This window comes from Danio rerio, chromosome 23 (genome assembly GCF_049306965.1).
Source record: "Danio rerio strain Tuebingen ecotype United States chromosome 23, GRCz12tu, whole genome shotgun sequence".
NCBI classification, from domain to species: Eukaryota; Metazoa; Chordata; class Actinopteri; order Cypriniformes; family Danionidae; genus Danio; species Danio rerio.
The window spans coordinates 19,421,831-19,440,531 of record NC_133198.1 but is presented as its reverse complement, the minus strand read 5'-3'; the positions used below and the strand labels follow the sequence as shown (position 1 = coordinate 19,440,531).

At 35.4% G+C, this 18,701-nt stretch overlaps 1 protein-coding gene across 6 annotated transcripts in view; it reads right to left on the bottom strand.

The window, feature by feature from the left end:
* Positions 1-18,701, bottom strand: part of ntsr1 (neurotensin receptor 1 (high affinity)) — a 161,027-nt gene that overhangs the window by 50,115 nt on the left and 92,211 nt on the right. For 2 of the 6 annotated variants that reach the window (XM_073938764.1, XM_073938765.1), the window contains exons 4-5: positions 14,981-16,026; positions 14,085-14,376 (exon numbers count right to left, since the gene is read on the bottom strand). In XM_073938764.1, coding sequence (XP_073794865.1) covers positions 15,777-16,026 — 250 coding nt within the window. In that variant the 3' untranslated portion in view covers positions 14,085-14,376; positions 14,981-15,776. Of the gene's footprint in view, positions 1-14,012; positions 14,377-14,980; positions 16,027-18,701 lie in introns of those variants that run through there. The other 4 variants (XM_073938761.1, XM_073938763.1, XM_073938767.1 and 1 more) reach the window with 3 other exon arrangements.

The following is an 18,701-nucleotide window of genomic DNA, read 5'->3' as shown; positions in this document are numbered from 1 at the left end:
TTCGATGTGCTAAAATATTTGTTAAATAAATGTTATTTAAAAAAGGCATATGCAATGTGCTCTGACGGGTAAAATCAGATTCTTTCTCTCTTTCAAGTTCAAAGCAAATTTGAATGCCAAAGGATTTTAGATATGCATATACAAGACTGTATGTAGTATATTAACATCAACAAATTAATAAAATAAGTAGCAAATGAGAAATAAATGACAGACAAGTTGATAAAAACAGACATTATCTCTAAAAGTTATCAGAATTGCAAGATTAAAACAGCTGAATATAGGCCTAAAATAAATCTAGAAAGCTTGCGCACGGATATTTATTCTTTTTTTTTTTTCGAATAACGAACAATTTCAACCACGGGGAGATACCAACAGCTTGATTTGCAGTATTTTCTAACATGTTAGAAGAGGGCAGCGGACATGGCTGCCGGTGGGGAAGCGGCTGTGCCCTCAGCAGACGGAGCTGCATATCCTAACTAAATAGTGCACTAAATACTCCGAGACAGGCACGTGCACACATAGGGCTCAACCTGTGCAGTGCACATGCCCTTTGGATAGAAAGTGCCCTTCCAAAATGATCAAAAGTGCCCCCGCGACGCGGTCGGTCCCGCCCTTCAGTAGGCGCGCGACAATACCGCGTCAACACCGCTCTTCAGTAAGTTCAGACTTCGCAAGTTTGATCAAGGCTCTTCTTCTCAGTTTGATATGGAAAACATAACGAGGACACGCGTCAATCTTCACAGGGAACAGTGTACTTTATAACTTCATTCACATCACCCTGGCTACGTTGTTTCACTTTCTCAACAATAAAATGTAAACATGATATAAGGAACTGCCTATTTTTATTTTAATATTAACAACTAAACAGACAGCAGAAATGTTGAGGCGCCGTGCTGCATTATGAGCGTCATCTTCACTGTGTGGACATTTAACAAAACGGAGCCGATAACAACTGCCTCCTTTCAATTTCAGTGAAAATACGAAACATACCCTCTCTTTTGCTGAATATCAGTTTTAATAATCGATAATGGCCATTATAAAAGTATAACATACAATAAGTTTATACATTATAGGAAATAAAGGCAAGCGATGAATGTACGTGCTTACATTAATCATTAACTTATCTTTGCGCTCAGCCAAAACACGTTACCTGAGAACAAGTAATAGATTCCAATGACCAAAGTCAGGGAATATGTCGTTAGATAAAGACAACAAGATGAATGAAATATCACGTTTAATAAATATAGCGAGATTAGATCCAGCGGGAGATGCTTGATGAGAAGTCCGACTAGCAGAGCTCTCATCTGGGTAGATGGGCTCCAGCGATTGCCAAAGTGTGTGTGTGGTCACGTGATGTGCGTTTTCAGCGTTTTGGTGTGGACGGAGAGCAGTTCAGAAACGCTGGGTAAAACGCGAGTGTGGACGCGGATCGTTTTCATTCTAAAACACTGTTTTAAAACTAAAACGCACTAGTGTAAACGGGGCCTTAGGCTATTCTATCGTGATGACACCATAAAAGGACTTCAATGCATTGATATAGGTAATAGGGATACAATGAAAAGCCGATTTCACTATTGACCCTGTTTTTATTCATTGACGGCTTCCCAACGCCGCAATTCTGTTGCGCGAAAAAAAGCTGCTGCAAATAAGCAAATTTATGACAATACACATTTAATAGTTTCATGAAAGTAGTAGCTGGTGTGCTTCATCTGCGTGATTCTGATTTGACATTCTTCTGCTAAACTTGCTCTGTGTTGAGATGTAAATGGGCTGTGCTCTTTGCTATTGAGGCTATAGACATCAAGGTGTAAATGAGCTATAGTTCTCTTAGCAACTTTCAATTTTGAGGTGGGGGAAGTGGGAAGAGGCAATTCAAATGTACCATCTCTAAAAAATAAAAAGGCCGCTTACGCGGCATTTGTGTTTAAAGATTATTACCTTATTTTTATTTTATTATTATTAATTTATTCATTCATTCTTCATTCATTTTCTTTTCGGTTTAGTCCCTTTATTAGTCTGTGATCGCCACAGCGGAATGAACCGTCAACTTATCCAGCATATGTTTTACGCAGTGGATGGCAGAAGGGCCAGCTGGGGCTTCGGGACGGAGTGAAAGGAAAGGCGGAATTTGCCCCGAGTCTGGGAAAGATGGCTTGCCGTAATTACACTAGTTTTCCTATCGCACACATGCGCCAAAATAAACAAATAAATAAAAAAGGGAAAGAAAACATCTAGCCTTGAGGTCTTTTTGCTTATAATCGCCCTTATGTTTCCGTTTTAAATGTAAGGCTGTTGCATAAAATAATACAATTTTAATTTATAAGTTACTTTGCTGCATCCCCCTTGATGTTTCAATAACGCATAATAATCTACACACCATATTAAAGACACAGCAGACATAAAGGTTGTGTGTGAGAGCCCGAGCAAAAAAGGATCAGAAATTAATAACGCACGCACAGGAAAAAAGGCAATTATGCAACACATGACATGCATCGCTCTCAATTGACGGGCACTGCTTTCTGTTTTAACATAATCAAGCAGCTTAAAAATAATTTGATGAAGAGAAATGACAGGAAAAAAGTAATAAAAAAATAAAAAGATTAAACGTATCGGGACTGTTAAAAGAACATTCCTCTTTAATATATTCTTTCGACTCAGATACATCAGCTAAGATTATGAATGACGGAGTAGGCTATCTCTCCTGCTTGCTTCAGCAGCGTGTGTCCAGCTGGTTATGAACGAGGAGGCGGAGAGAATGGGCTGTTTAGTTTCGGCTTGATATAAAAACTAACACCGAACTGCTTATAACGCTCAAAAAGTTAAACTAAAATGCACAACCCTTGTTGGTTGCACCCGCAAGTTGTGTTATGTATATTTGTGGCTGTGAAGTTTATTTATATATATATATATATATATATATATATATATATATATATATATATATATATATATATATATATATATATATATATATATATTGAGATACTGAGCCATTACAAGTAAAAAAAACAACAACAACAAAAAACTAAAATTTTACTTTAAAGAAGAACAGACGTTTTGAGGAAAAAAACTGAACAGAACTGGAACTAAATTATTAAAACTAAACTTGCAGGACTTCGTTTATGTCCTGCGGCAACTTTATTTTTATAACACTTTTTTTTTGCCCCGAGTCTGGGAAAGATGGCTTGCCGTCATTACACCGATCGCACACGAGTTACATGCGTCAAACACATACATACATAAATACATAAATACATAAATAAATAAATAAATAAATAAATAAATAAATAAAGGAAAGAAAACATCTAACCTTATAGGCTGAGGTCTTTTTGCTTATAATCGCCCTTATGTTTCCGTTTTAAAGGCTGTTGCATAATACAATTTTAATTTATAAGTGACTTTGTTGCGTCCCCTTGATGTTTCAATAACGCATAATAATCTATACACCATATTAAAGACAACAGAAAGACATAAATCTTTACAAATTACCTGTCCCCTTTTGTAGACTCAAAACAAGTGTCAAATCTTGAAAAAATTGCCTAAGCCATATTAAAATATAATTTAAAGAATTACATTATCGGATAAAACCGCATTAAATAAATAAACCAATATAAAACAAGCAAAAGCAAGCTATAACAGTTTAGGTATAGGTCTATGTAGCCTACATAAATGAAACGTTAAAGTCAAATTAAACTTTCATTTTACAAGATTTTTTTTTTTTTAAGATTTTAGATATTTTCTAAAAACAATAAACACCAGAGAAGGTTTAAATATTTATATAGTGTGTACGATGATAATAATTAAATCGTTCAAACAGAGCATTTTTTTGGGGAGAGTGAAAGCAGAATGCGACCTTTTGATGAATTAGCTCTAACCTTTGACAGTTTTTTTTTCTTTCCGCGGTTATGCGCGCATTATATTTCAAATGCATATGCAAGGTGACTGAAATTGAAATTAAAATACAAAACATACTGGGCCATTAAGTAAAAAAACAAAACAACAGAAAAAAAAAGAGAAAAAAAGAAAAAAAGAGAACTTTAAAGAGAACATTGTTGTTTTGAAACAAAAAAATAACTGAAAACTATTAAAAATAAACCTGCGAGATATGTCCTGCGGCAAAATTATTTTATGAAGCAGTATTCAACTTAAGCTCTTTAGACCATGCGCCTGACCGTTTCTTAGTGTTTCACCACAAGGCCTATTTTTATTATTTTTCATTATTTGTTTATTATTATGTACAATAATTGTGACATAAAATTAAATAGTAAAATATAATTAACAACGAAAATGTAAATAAAAAGGTAAATTAAAACATAAATGAAAAGGTCTTGTGTTAGTCCTACCAAAATAGCAAACACTGAAAATCTCTTTACATTTAGGCTAAAAGACTGCTTTAATTTTTTAATTTAGGCATACTTAGAATATTTGTACTGAATGTTTGTGCTTTCATATTAGTTGTCTTTAACTTCTTCAATTCTATTTTTCAAAAAGAATCCTCTTTGCACTTAAAAAGTTTAGAATAACAATAAATCGTGTTAACAAATTTTAAATGAATAATAAAGGAATTATAATGCTTTGACTTATTGTTTAATCTCATTTACAAGCACAATAGCATATTTAAGGCTGCTGTGTGGGCTATTTCTGTCGGTTCGCATCCCGTCCCTTTGCGCCCCCTGGCGGCTCATTCACAAACTGCGGTCATACACTAAAAACAAAGCGGCTCCTATTTCAAACGGCGGCGGTATATGACGCGGCGGTAATAGTCACTTTGAACTCTCACCTACTGTACATATATGATGCATATAATCGTTTATCTTGATTAATGCTTTTTTATGATCGTTTGAAATCGAAATCGGATTTTCGATTAATTGTACAGCCCTATATAATAGTGGAGCATTTTCATGCCTTTTTCTACCTCAACACTTATCCTCTCCCGCGCCCCCCTTGTGAACTCTGGCATCCCCCTTAGGGGGGCACGAACCCCAGGTTGGGAACCAGTGGGTTAGAACACCTAAATGTATGAAGCAGTTAATGACGTTATGTGAGAGAATAATTGTTATTGATTTGTGATTGTAAGGAGAGCGGCCTATAAACTCATTTGTTGAAGCTGGCTTCTGCTGATGAAACTGCAAACTATCTTCAATAAACTTTATTTATTTATTTGAATCTCTGACTCCGGCTCTTCTTCATCTGACAGACTGGTTATTCTTTGGGTCAAACTGTTTAAATCCCTACAAAACTTATCTTGTGTGCAGTTACTGTGTCACAACGTAATTCATTCATTCCTTTTCTTGTCAGCTTAGTTCTTTTATTATTCCAGGGTCGCCACAGCTGAATGAACCGCCAATTTATCCAGCACGTTTTTACACAGCGGCTGCCCTTCCAGCCGCAACCCATCTCAGGGAAACATCCACACACTCATTCATACACACACTCATACACTACGGACAATTTAGCCTACCCAATTCACCTGTACCACCTCTTTGGACTGTGGGGGAAACCAGAGAACCCGGAGGAAACCCACACAAACACAGGAAGGAAGGTGCAAACTCCACACAGAAACTGAGGCGAGCTGAGCCGAGGTTCGAACCAGCGACCTTCTTGATGTAAGGCAACAGCACTACCTACTGCGCCACTACGTCGCCTACATTGTAATCACTTTGGAATAAAGTTGAGAAGAAACACAATTTGTAAATTGTATAGGTACAGTAAGAAAAAGCTATAGATGTTTTCTAAATTGTGCAAGCTTAATAAAACATTTTATAAAAGATCAAAAATAATCTGTGCATACACTTCCCCTGCACTCAAATGTACCAGAGAGGAAGAAAAAAAAATATTGAGATGCATTCAAACTCCAGATGTAATCAGGAATGTGTCATCCATTACATATGATGTTATCAATCAAAATGCATTTTAATACCCAGTGTACAGTAAACAGGGCCAAATGTTCAATCAATTTTCAATGTCATGTCATCATTAAATGTTGCATGCATTTCATCTTCCTCAGTAGTTTGCTTTCCTGTACAAATATCTAAAGATTATCAAATCAAAATATTATGTTTTCAATTTACACTAAAAAGCAAAGCATCTATAAAGATAACCACTTCACTGTAGTAGAAGGAATACTATAATAATAGTAAATGGTTTAAGAAAAATATCCATGTTACAGTGTTTTGAAGCAGAGCTGTTAAAAATGTATGCTAAATGAAACAGTGATGGAGATCATTTCAAAGATGTATTTAAAACTTTTTGCCAATACAACTGATTGTGTGCAATATGATCACTGTTTACATTTAGAGAACATATTGATTTGTGTTCCCTGACTCATTATGCTTTGTTTTAAACATCTCACACAGATAATTTCAAGAACAAGAACAAATTGAGTCACAAGAGGAACAATTACATTTTTATTCACTTATTTGCAAAACATAAACTCGTTGAATTTCAGTGGATTGAAATGGAAAACCAGAAATATATGAAACATCACAATCTCAGTAAACAATTAAAGTGTGAAGCATAAGAAATAGTTTCAATCAGTTTTCAAAATTATTCCACATTAAAATGTATGACAAAAGATTAGAAAGTAATTAAACACAACAACATCAGCACATATATACACTATCAAAATCCAGTATTAACTGTAATACATCTTTATTTAAACATCAACTACATTGATTCAGTCACATTGTTTTTCATGGGTTCTGAACTCATTCATGTAATTTATGACACAATGAGCATGGAGGCACTGTCTAAAAACGTAAATCTGATTACTACTGACCTAAAGCACAATAAAGTCAGCTTAGCATCATAAAAACTAGTTACAGTTGTAGCCTTACTTCAGGCTCACATTGAAACAGTATCGACTAAAGGCAACAACGATAAATTGAAAATTACAATATAGTGATAGCGACAAAGATCAAGATCATCCAAAGAAAATAAGTCACATGTACCAGACCTCATGGCAGTCATTTCTCAGAAAAACCCCAGGGAGCCGTCAAACAAACATTTAGACCGTTCTTACTGTTTTGGTCCTGTTTTCTCCTACAGCCTCGGCAGGTGGTCTCTCATAGCGGTCACTTTCTTATTTTCTTCTATTAATGTTGCTCACTCTGCCCTGGCCATCAAAACCGCATGTTCCTTCCATTCAGTGTATTTGAACACACCGTTCTACATGTCTCCTCAAGTGCTCAGCATCCTCCCTGCTGTGTTTATCCAATGTGTGTGTGTTTTTTTTTAGAGTACACTCAAAGTCGTTGTGTGGATTTAATCAAGACGGTATAAAAATGTTGTCAAGATCATATAAATTGACCTCAATAATAAAATTTTAGTAACCAAAAAAATTTATAAAATAAAAAGATTTTACATGGAGTAGTTTGATTCTTTCACTTAATTAATGGCAGGTATAGACCATTTGAGGGATGTAAACATTATCAATGGTCTTAACGTATTTTCTGTTTCACATTTTTAAAATTTTTATAGCTTCTGAGAATTCAAAAAAGGGCCATACTGTATATTGATAAACAATGTTATAATAGCTGTTATAATGTTAAGTTATGATTGAATTGCCTCTTGTTACAGCTATGAAAAAGTTTGACAGCAAGCAAGAACTTTTCATTGGCCAATGACATCACCACAATGAAATGGTCTACATACTATGCAATTTCAAGCCTGATTTTAACTCTCTGATTCCGATATTCTGGATATTGCTGATAAAAGCTGTCAAATCTATACTCATACATGAGTGATTATTGCACCAAAGTGAATTTCCAAAGTCAAAGTCCAAATGATGACAGAAGTACAGACATGATGCCGCTAAAAGTATCTGGATTGGTTTGCGATTTAGAGTGTTTCGGTGTAAAAGTTTTTATTTTTATTTTTTTAACTCATTATTAATCTTATGTCACCAAGTCACTAGTTGAGTTTGACTTTATGTGGTGCTGTAAATACCCATCGGAAGATGACTTGAAGCAGTTCATGTATAGTCAGAAATGTAAGCTAATTCGCTACAGAAATTTGGCCAAATTTAGAAGGAGCAAATCGCACCAAATCACTGTATGGAAATATTATGATGGCACTCCAAGAGCAGCCAGTTTGGTAACACTTTACTTTCATGGTCCATTTGAATATTAGTACACTGTCTGCTTAATATCTGTTGATACTGCTTCTTCAACAGACATTTAACTGAATATAAGTGACTATGCAAGTACATGTCAACTTACACTAACCCTAACCTTAACCCCAACTCTAAAGCAGGTCTCTAAAGCTCAGCGTTGCGCCACGCAGCACCATGCATTTCAGAATTCTAAGCATAGGTTTCTATCAGAGTACACACACCGGCGCCGCAAGTCGAGGCTCTCCGCGGCACCCAGCCATGACTCAGGACACTGTTCATATTTCTGCTGCGCCACAGAGCGCCATCTGATTAGTTTAATTTTAAATAGCATGCAAATGTGCGTGTCTGGTGTGCGATACTTTAAATTGTCATGTGCGCGCTGTGTTAGGGCGCCGAGCGGCACATCCGGTGTGTGACGCCCTTAACAGTCTACTTGTAATTAAATGAAATTAATTGGTATGTAGATGAAATGCAACTTAAATTCAACCAACGGACCAGTTTTGTCCGCCAGTTTTTTCAAAGCAGTTTCAGGAGCTTTGATGACAGCTATTTTACAATTGGCCAGATTCACCTCATGGCAGCAAAAAAATTGTTGGGTTTATTTGACAAGTTCAGTCCCACTAATGCTCAAAAACAGAAAAAAACAAACAAGGTTTCATGCCTTCTCCATTTTCATCTTGCAAATTCTGTTTATTAATCCATTTAACGCATTTTGTTGATTATAAGTTACATTGGAACTACATACCAAACCATTAGAGTAATAGTAGACTGTAAAGTTAGAGCAAGGGTGGGCAAACTCTGTCCAGGAGAGCCAGTGTTGACATGTACAAGCAAAGTTTTTAATAGTCAGTTGAATGTCTGTTGCTGGAGCAGTGTATCAGTAGTTATTAAGCAGAGACCATCTGCTAATGCTCGAATGAGAATTAATTAACATGTAGTTAGTTGACATTGTAATATAACTTATAGTCAAGATATTGTTTAAAAAGCCCATCAAAATAAAGTGTTCCCATATTTTACACAATAATCACATTTTTTGTTTAATGAATTGGCTTATATAGGCTATATTGTGTGATGGGTTGTGCCATAAGCTGTCTACTTTGTTTGTGTGTATGTGGTATTTTGCATTGACATCTTATTATGGAAAATCAGCTATAGCAGTACACCGTGAACTGGAGAGCTTCCTCGCCTTAATCATTTTCTCTTTTAAGGCACAAAAGAATAGCAGTGGTGCAAACTCACATTTCCTATTTTTCTTTGGCTTTCCTTCAGTATTATCAAATTTCATTATCCACATCATTTCCACAGACCCTCTATCTATAATTCTAGCCCACTCTCTCTCTAAATGATTCCCCATGACGTATGAGTATGCCTGATGTAAGGTTCAGCTCAAGCTCAGCTTCTCAGAGATGAACTGAAAATGTACTGTGTGTTGCTTCTTCAGTAACCTTCAGCGACATATAAACCTTTTTCTTGGCTGCTGCATGGAGGGCGCCATAGCGACCAGTGTTTTCCGGTTGAACGTTTAGAACTTCCCTTTACAGAGTTTACAACTGGTAATTTCTTCAGTAAACTGGTAATGAAACTTGTAATGAAACTGGTAATGAAACTTAACAAGTATATAAGTCATGCAATTTACAAAAAAAACAATAAAAGTCTGTTACTGATACTCTTCTGGCTGATTTGCATGTTCATTCTAATCGCGAACCATTTGTTTTATTTAGTGTGTTGTGTAGTATTTACCCCAGTTTGTGTTTTTCTGTCATGTCAAAATGTCACTTTATTTTCACTTTGTCACAGTTATTAAATCAATGTGTTAGTGGGACATTGCAGTAGGCTTTGTGTGTGTGTCAAACATTTTGGTGAATTACATTTGTTTGGGTTGGTTATATATTTGAAAGACTGAAAATGTTGAGTTTAGAGATGACGAGGCTGCATTTAAACTGCAGAAGATGCCGTCTGATAACGAGAGAAAAGTGCCTCACAGCAGCTGTTTTATATCCTATTAGATCACATTTTTTTAAATAACCAGTCCAGGAGGTGGTGCTGATTGACAATCTAACTATCATTTAAAGCTGTCCTAATGTGACTGTTTACATGCGTCAGCTGCCTACTTGAAGTTTTTAGCATTCTCATTTTGCGTTCTAAGAAAAACGTCTATAGTCTCGACCAGGATTCAATGGAAAAATATTTCTGCACATTTAATATTATGTTTCCTCTCATTCAGCACATTCAAAGTGAAATGTCAAGTTATTGGATAGACTTTTTTTGTGTGCGTGAATGGGGTTTGAAATGTTTTGAGCCACATCGACCACTTCCAGAGCTACTTGACTGTGGCTCTCCTGGACTGAACTCGTCAACTTGTCTGGATAAAGGAGAGATGAGGAAAGAGAAGGAAGAATGAAGAGACAAAGGTTGAGTTTTTCAAGATTTGGCTTCCTTAAATATATGTATTTGACTCTGCCAAACTTATTTTTATTCATATAGTCATGAGCCCTACAGACAATTACACACTCTCCAGATTATTCAGCTTTCTCCTCTGCCTCCCACCTCCTTAACTGCTGATGATTTCATTAATTCATTTACTCACAAAACTTCAATCAACAGTAGTCAGTTCTCAACTTCACACATTCAGAAAAACTTGGGGCCAAATACAATTCATCGAATAGCCCCTATCATCTTTTACTTTCAGCTCAACACACAACTTGTCCTCTCGTCCCCTAACACCTTTTGTTAGCCATTACCCCACTCTTATACCAGAAGTCACACATGTTATCAACACATCTCTCATGGTTGTTGCTGTGTAGGAAAAACCTTCAAGCAGGCCCTGAAAATTAGTTTAGCAGAATATTGCTCCGGTGGTGCAAATGGTCAGTGTACTGTACTTATGAAACAGTACAAAGCAATGCTAAGGTCATAAGTTTGAGCCTCATCTGGAATATATTATTTGAAATTAGGAGAGGTAGTAATTGCAAAACATTATAACTGGTAAATTGTATAGATTAATCATTGAATGGCCATCAATAAATGGGAACATTGGGAAACCTTTTTTTGAAGAATTCAAGGATGCATTAACAGGGAAAAGCTGAAATACAAGTTATTGCAACAAAGTTGCAACATGTGGCACTTACAACACAGTACACAGAAAAGCAATGCAGAGTTTGTGAGTTCCCATCTGAAGTATGTTTCTTAAGCAATAGTTCCTTTCCAGAATGACTGGTCTATTATTATTATTATTATTATTATTATTATTATTATTATTATTATTATTATTATTTATTTATTTTCTTTTATATAGAGGTCAATGATGGAATTTTCATTCTGAAAGTGAAACATCCCTGTAGGAGACATAATTGCTAAATTCTCCTGTGGAAAACCTAGACCAAACCTTCAGCAGCAGCTCCTATATCCATTCACAGACAACAATCATTTCTCTACGCACTGGCAAGTGGGGGTGAATTTAACTGTCCACCCAGCAAGATTTTCCAGCACTAAAACCTCCACAGTGGCAGACTCTGCTCTATTGACCTCATTGACTGTATAGTCCTTCTTTTTCCTAGGTTTTAAAAATAATAAAACAAAGTTTAGTGTTTGGGGAGGAAGGAGGGAGCAATGGGGAAACAATAAACAACTATAAGGAGGACAGAAGGTCTTCTCCTGTCATCCTCAGCCATTGCTACTCTTATCCTTCTGCAGCTCATTTGTGGGATTCAGGAATGGTGTAGCAGTAGCACACCATGACAAATAGTAACACAAGCGCCACCAATCCTCACCTCTCCATCTGCCTTGCTCCACTCATCACAATTAGATTAAAATCAGAAAAGTGCTACACATATGCCCGCCCATAGACCCTTCTCAAGAGTAGCCAAATTAAGTCCTGGAAAGCCCCATTCTTGCTTAGTTTTTTCTGTCCTAAAGCCCTGTTCAAACTGCACAGTTTTCTGTAAGAAGTAGGGTTAGGTGTAAGGTTTGGGTAGCGCAATAGAAAATACAGTTTTTACAGTATTAAAACAATGAAAACCTGTGTGTGTGTGTGTGTTCTCTGAACAAATGATGTGCCAGCAAGAGGTGCTTCTGGAGTTGCAAAAGTGGTTTCTCAATAGTCCCTTTCAAACATTGATACTGATAAATATCCCGAAAAAATATTCCCGAATAATAAAAAAAAAAGCAGACAAGGACGTTGTGGACTTTTTTTGGGTAAAAGACCATTCACACATCCATTCCAAAATACTGGTAAATTCTGACATCATTAACCAGAAATTACCTCTAAACGGTTGCGCTTGTATTTGTAAACATAGAAGGGGTCAGGCTTTTGTTGATGATTGATGGTACATAACATGTGTGTGTGTGTTGGCGCTCGCAGGCTGCTTCATGTTCACATATGTCAAGCAACTAATGCAGAGCTTAAAGGTAAACAATCAGCAGTTTATTATAAGCATTTTAGGTAACACTTTAGAATAATTATCCGTTATAACTAGTTAATAGTCCATTAATAAATTGTTAGGTAATGAGTTATAAATTACTTGTTAAATAAAAGGTAAAAGCTTGTTAATTATTTATAACTGGACCTTATAGATAGCCAATAGATAACTTACAAACTGTTAGTTAGCAAGTTATAAATGATTTGTTACTGTATTTTAATGATTTATAACTATACCTAACAAATTAGTAATAGTTCATCAACAAGCTGTTGGTAAATTACTTACCAAAGACTTGTTAAGTATCAGTTAATAGTTTTTTTTATATGTTATTAGGACGTTATTCTAAAGTTACAACTATTCTTCAAATATTAACTGTTAGTAAATGAGGAGATTTGCAACTATAGAATAACGTCCCAATAACATACATAAGCTAATAACTAACACTTAACTAATATATTAACTCACACTTTTTCTTACCAGTGAAACTTTTTAGAACAGCAAATAGATGGAACAAGTTCAAGCTACAGATTTAATTTGATGTGATACAAATAAATTTTATGTGATATTTAAAATATAACATTTTTGTACCTTAATCTTGTTCCACTTATAGGCTTATCTGTGTACTGTATATTACCAAGAAACTTCTCAGATGAAATGTTGATCATTGTGTTTAATGTATAGAAATACACCTAATGACTCATTACATGACAGAACAGTAGAATACAACAATACAAACCCATGAGGTTTGGGCACTTATTGTTCTAAACATGAAAACAAAATCAGTAAAAAAAATTATTTTATTAGAAAAAGTTCTACAAAAGTTTCACTGGTGTAATTAGATGGTAAAGAAACTATGAATAACTGATCTGTAAACTTTTATTTAACAAGTCATCTATAACCCGTTAACTAACAGTTTATTAAAGGTCGATTAACTAGTTATAACGGATAGTTATTCTAAAGTGTTATCGCGTTTTATAACATTTTTTTTCCACAGTTGGCATTAAGAAGGAACAAAGAAACGTTATCTGACTAACATCTAGCAACTGTGTATGGAAAGTTTTCCAAAGGCTTTTATTTTCGTAAACTGCACATGTGAATGTGTCTGACTGTTCTGATTGGTTGGAGTAGACATCTCATGTCAGAATGTTCTAATCGGGAACACGCTCTTTCCGGAAATTTTCCTTCTGCATTCACAAAGCGCAGCATTCTGGCAAATTACCGGTAATGTTATTTCTTTTACTTCTCTTACTTCATTTTAATTGAAATTTCTCTTTCTGAAAAATTGCCAGAACGAATTTACTGATATTTTAAAAAAAGGCAAGTTCACACATGATCCCTTTCCGGAAAATTGCCAGTAAATTTCCAGAAAGGTCTGTATGTGTGAAAGGGGCTAATGACTGTAAACAAGACAGCCCTACGCTCACAAACCGTAATACTACTTAAAATAAAAAATTACACAATCAGCCACAATCAGTCACATAAAGTTTCCCATATTCCATTGTGAATGACAACATAAGTGATTTGATAGTTTACATGATAATTCCAGTACTCACCAGGCTTTTTATTCTGTCCTAGTGATCCCTTGATGACACAATACATGCAACCGTACTATTGCGATAACTCCACAAAGATTTCCATTTCATGTCCACCTAGCAACATAGTCCTCTGTCTTCCTTGCCATTGTAAAAGTTGTGTACCAAAAGATATTCTGTGATCCTATTGGTCAACATCACTCATGTGATGGACCCCGCTGTTGATGACAGGAAAAAAGTACGCGCTAGACTTGCGGCTTTGGTGTTATGAAGCATTGAAGACATGGCAGCAGTTGTCATTCACTATGGCAACCTACACAAGAAGAAACAGTTGAATTTGTTGTTTATAACAAACCTACTTCAAGCAAATTGTGCTGAAACTGAGAATTGTCTATTCTACAATGATCAAAAACTCTTTTGTCTGTTACTTTCTAATTTTTAGTACGGTGTACTGTATTTGAGTAAGGTTGAATGGAATGCTACAGTAATGGCTTCCCAAGAACAAACTTGCATATTATCTGCCCTTAACAACATCAAGGAAGTGGTCAAAGTGGACAAATGAATTGGATTAATCCACAAGGTGTAGATTAGAATATGTATCAATGCATCTTAAAATGCATGTGTAAAAAGACTTAAGTGGTTCTTCTGCATTTAAAAACACATTAAACCTTCTCCTAGACCTAAGCGATAATGATAACAAGGATTTGGCTGGCTTCTGCAAGTCTTTATGCTCTTTTATGATGACTCATGCCTCACAGATATCCTATCCAAGCAGTCAAATATGTGCAATTCTGTAGCAGATGAGCAACCAACTAATATTTTAAGCAAGAATAAACATATAATAATAAACACAACAGAAATATTTGTAGGCAATAGTATTGTGCAAGCAACATGAAGTGTATCTATCATAATCTTACCCCATAAGATCTGTGAAGAGAAAAGAGGCACTTTTCCCTCAAATGAATGTTAATGCTATCTGAAGACTCTCTTTTCTCTCTCTGCAAACGGCAGAACATGGCAGTGTTTAAATGCAGCTGCTTTAGATTTAATGAGTCAGTTATGCTCGTCATCCCGTAGAGCATTTTTCTCCAATTTGCACACAAGAGCGCTGCTTTTTGTGTGTGTAGACTGTTGCTAAGGCGATGGAATAGTGACAATTTCTCCGTGCATTGTGAGCTAGAATCCCTTCTTTGGCAACATAGCAGCCTCTGCTGTGAAAGTCCCTGGTGTGCGCCATTGAATGAAATAAAATTCATAAAAGAGAACGTCCTTGTGTTCACAGTCATTCCACTCTTGGCAAATTACATAAGGTGGATATAAAGATTCTGTGTACTCAACAACAACTGTCTGAAGTCTTTTCGCTTTACCCCCTCAATTATTTTACCTCTTTTCACTCTTTTAGCTGTACAGCATTATTATATTTTGTTTTTTGAATGTGAAACGATGGATTTACATTTTTTTTGTATTTGCATTCTCTCTGTATATTGTACATTGTTTTCTGTGCATATTTTGTGCTACATTTTCTCCCATAAATACCGTAAGTGTCTGGTGTCAGTTCTGCAATGCTTAACAGCTCAGTATGTTGATTCAGTAGCACAAACATAAAAAAACAAATCTTGTAATAATAACTCAATATGAAAGCATGCTTCGCCTCAGTGGCCTCTCCTTGGCTGGGTGAAATCGTGGAATGGAATGACTGAATCTTGACAGCCTTCAGTAAATGGTTTCTTTGATGACATTGGTGGAAAAGGTCTGGTTGCTGCAGATGCTGATAGAGTGTCTGGTAAGAACGCGCTTCTGCTTCTTATGGCGGCATGGCAGGATTAGGTAGCGAAGCGTGGAAAAAAAAATTTGCCTGTAGTTTGCTGAGACGAGGTTGTAGAGGATGGGGTTGATAGCCGAGCTGACATAGAAGAGCACATTGGTGACCATGTAGAAGTAGTGGTAGAAATCGTAGAGAGCACTGTTGAAGAGAAGAAAGAAATTTGATAGATTTGTTCAGATTTGAACCCTAAAGCATCCTAGAGGACAATTTTAGACAAATATATATAGATCATGTCCACTTGTTTACAGTTTTTCTCTGTGGCTTTGGTGCATTTCTCACAACACTATTTACATTTGCACAACAGTTAATGCATTTCTCAAAACAATTAGTGCACATCATAGTAGCAGTTTCTCATTCCTTTCGACAAATTGTGCTTTTGGACATGCATCAATTGCCTTCATACAGCTCTCTGCTGTTTTATAACATTATCATTTTCGTATTTCATCTCAGTCAAAATTAACTAAACTTGTGAATGCTTAATAATCATTACATGTAAAACTAATAGTCCTCATTTAATTACATAAGTCATTGCATATCAAAATGTTAAAAATCTAAATCTGTCAAGCATATATTTTTTAAAAATGTTTAAATCTTTATTTTTTTCCTGAAAATGTCTACTAAATTGAACAGTTTCAGGACTGATTTACAGACCGGTGTATTTTGTAGGTTCAGTTCCAATATGTACTGCAATATTGTTTACAGTTGTGCACGGCTCTACCCAAAGAGAGTTTATGCAGTAAAAATTGTGATAATATTCAGTGTCCACTGTTAAAAATTGTCCCGTTAAAAAACGATAAACTACTGGCAGCTGCAGTTGCCAGCAATGAACTGTTATTTTACAGTATGTTCCTGTAAAAATACATGGACTACATTGAAATAGACAATACACAAGTGAACCCATTTTGCTCACTGAAAGCAATTGCCTTAAATTGGTCAACTGCTGAATGAGTTTATGAAGTATTGTGCTATATATGCTTAGAAGCATACTTATAATGATACCTTATTTTAGTCAATTAGAAAAGTTCTGTTTAACTCAAATGTCTTAAATTTCACATCAACACACATACATGTAAAGTTGGAATTAACACAGAGAGATTCTTACTGCATCAGCAACTAAACAGCCACTGCCTTTAAATAAAGAAACATGCAGAATAACATCAGCAGCTCATTGTTCATCTTTAACTCATACACTGGCTCTACTCTCCTCTACAACGGTGACACACTGAAAAAATTTGCTTCAGGTTTTTACAGTAAAATACTGTTTTTTTCCTTGATTTAACGGTAAACTACTGGCAGCTGTGGTTGCCAGCACTCTACTGTTTTTTTACAGTCTACCTCCGTAGTTTAAATTAACAGTATATTACTTTTAAAATACATTTTTAAACTGTGTTTTTACCTCTTACACCTTTAACCCTTTAAACCCCAGAGCATAAACTTCAGTTTTAATTGAAGTGTCCACACTACTGAGTGTTCAAGAAACATGTAGCATAGCTAAAGTAAATTAATTAATTAAATGACTATTTAAATGATAATTGAGGATTAGCGTAAACAAATGAAGTAATACTGAAGAGAAAAAACAAAAACTACAACTTTAGTCACAGCTTTGTAATGAAATAACCTAAAGGTCAACAAATGATTAAATAATTAAAATTATCAGCAGATGATTAAACATCTCCACAAACATCATCACTAGCTACACTTATTACTAAAACATGTATTTTTGCATAACATCTCCTAAAGTTCTTCTTGTGAGTAAGTTTAACATTTTACGTCACCATCATGGAGAAGAGTTTGCTTTAGTTGGTCTCTTAGCCCTGACATTTTTATCATTAATATATTTTGGTCTTTGTCATAACTAAACTGTTTTGTATGTTATTTCTTAACTGTAAAGTAATTATGTAGGTATCTTATCTGTTTCTACTTATTAATTGAATTAATATCTGCATCTAAGAATAAAAACTATTGCATGAGGCCCTTCATCCAGATCTATACCAAAACATTTATCAGACCAAGTTTTAGACAAACAGATTTATCTATCGATTGACTTTAAAACTTTATTGCTATAATATAAGCGTTTTGTAAACTCTGTAATACAGCAGATGGAGAGACTAAATTAATGAGTTCAAGGGTAAAGAGTCCAACTGAACCAGCCCCTTACTCCATTACGGTGACACAAAAAAACACCTACATTTCTGTTGGATCTCAAAGAGCATGGTATGGAAGTCAAAGCAGTCAGTAATAAGTGTGATTGCTGTTGTTTGTGGAGTTGTTTAATGATCCTCTGCTGAGACTGAAGGTGTTTTATTTTACTTGATTTGATTTAATGCTGTAACTCAAGTCACTGTTTTTGTTTCTTGTTTTCTTCCTTCAGTGGTTGTGATTATTAACAGTAGGTGTTCATCAGTGGCTGAATTCACTCATTAGTCTTCATTAACTCTGTCAGGTGAACTATATTAGTAAACTAGTGTATGGAATAGTGAACAAGGGCACAAAGTGTGATTTCAAACACAGACTTTAAAGACGTCGAATCTGGGGCCTGTTTCAGAAAGGAGGTTAAGTGATAACTCAGAATATTTTAACCCTGAAATGAGGGAAACTCTGGGTTTTCAGTTTCAAAATGGCAGGTTTGTTAAACTGAAAAAATCAGGGTAAGTCAAGCCTGTTTCTGAAAGAAAGGTAACTTTAACTCAAAGTCAGTTACCAAGGTAACTTACTCTGTGAATCTAACCTGGTCCGGAGCAGGTTTTATTCTCTAAACTCTGAGTTTCTGTTGGTCTCCTCCCCTTTTTTTAAAGATGAGGCGTATTTCTCGC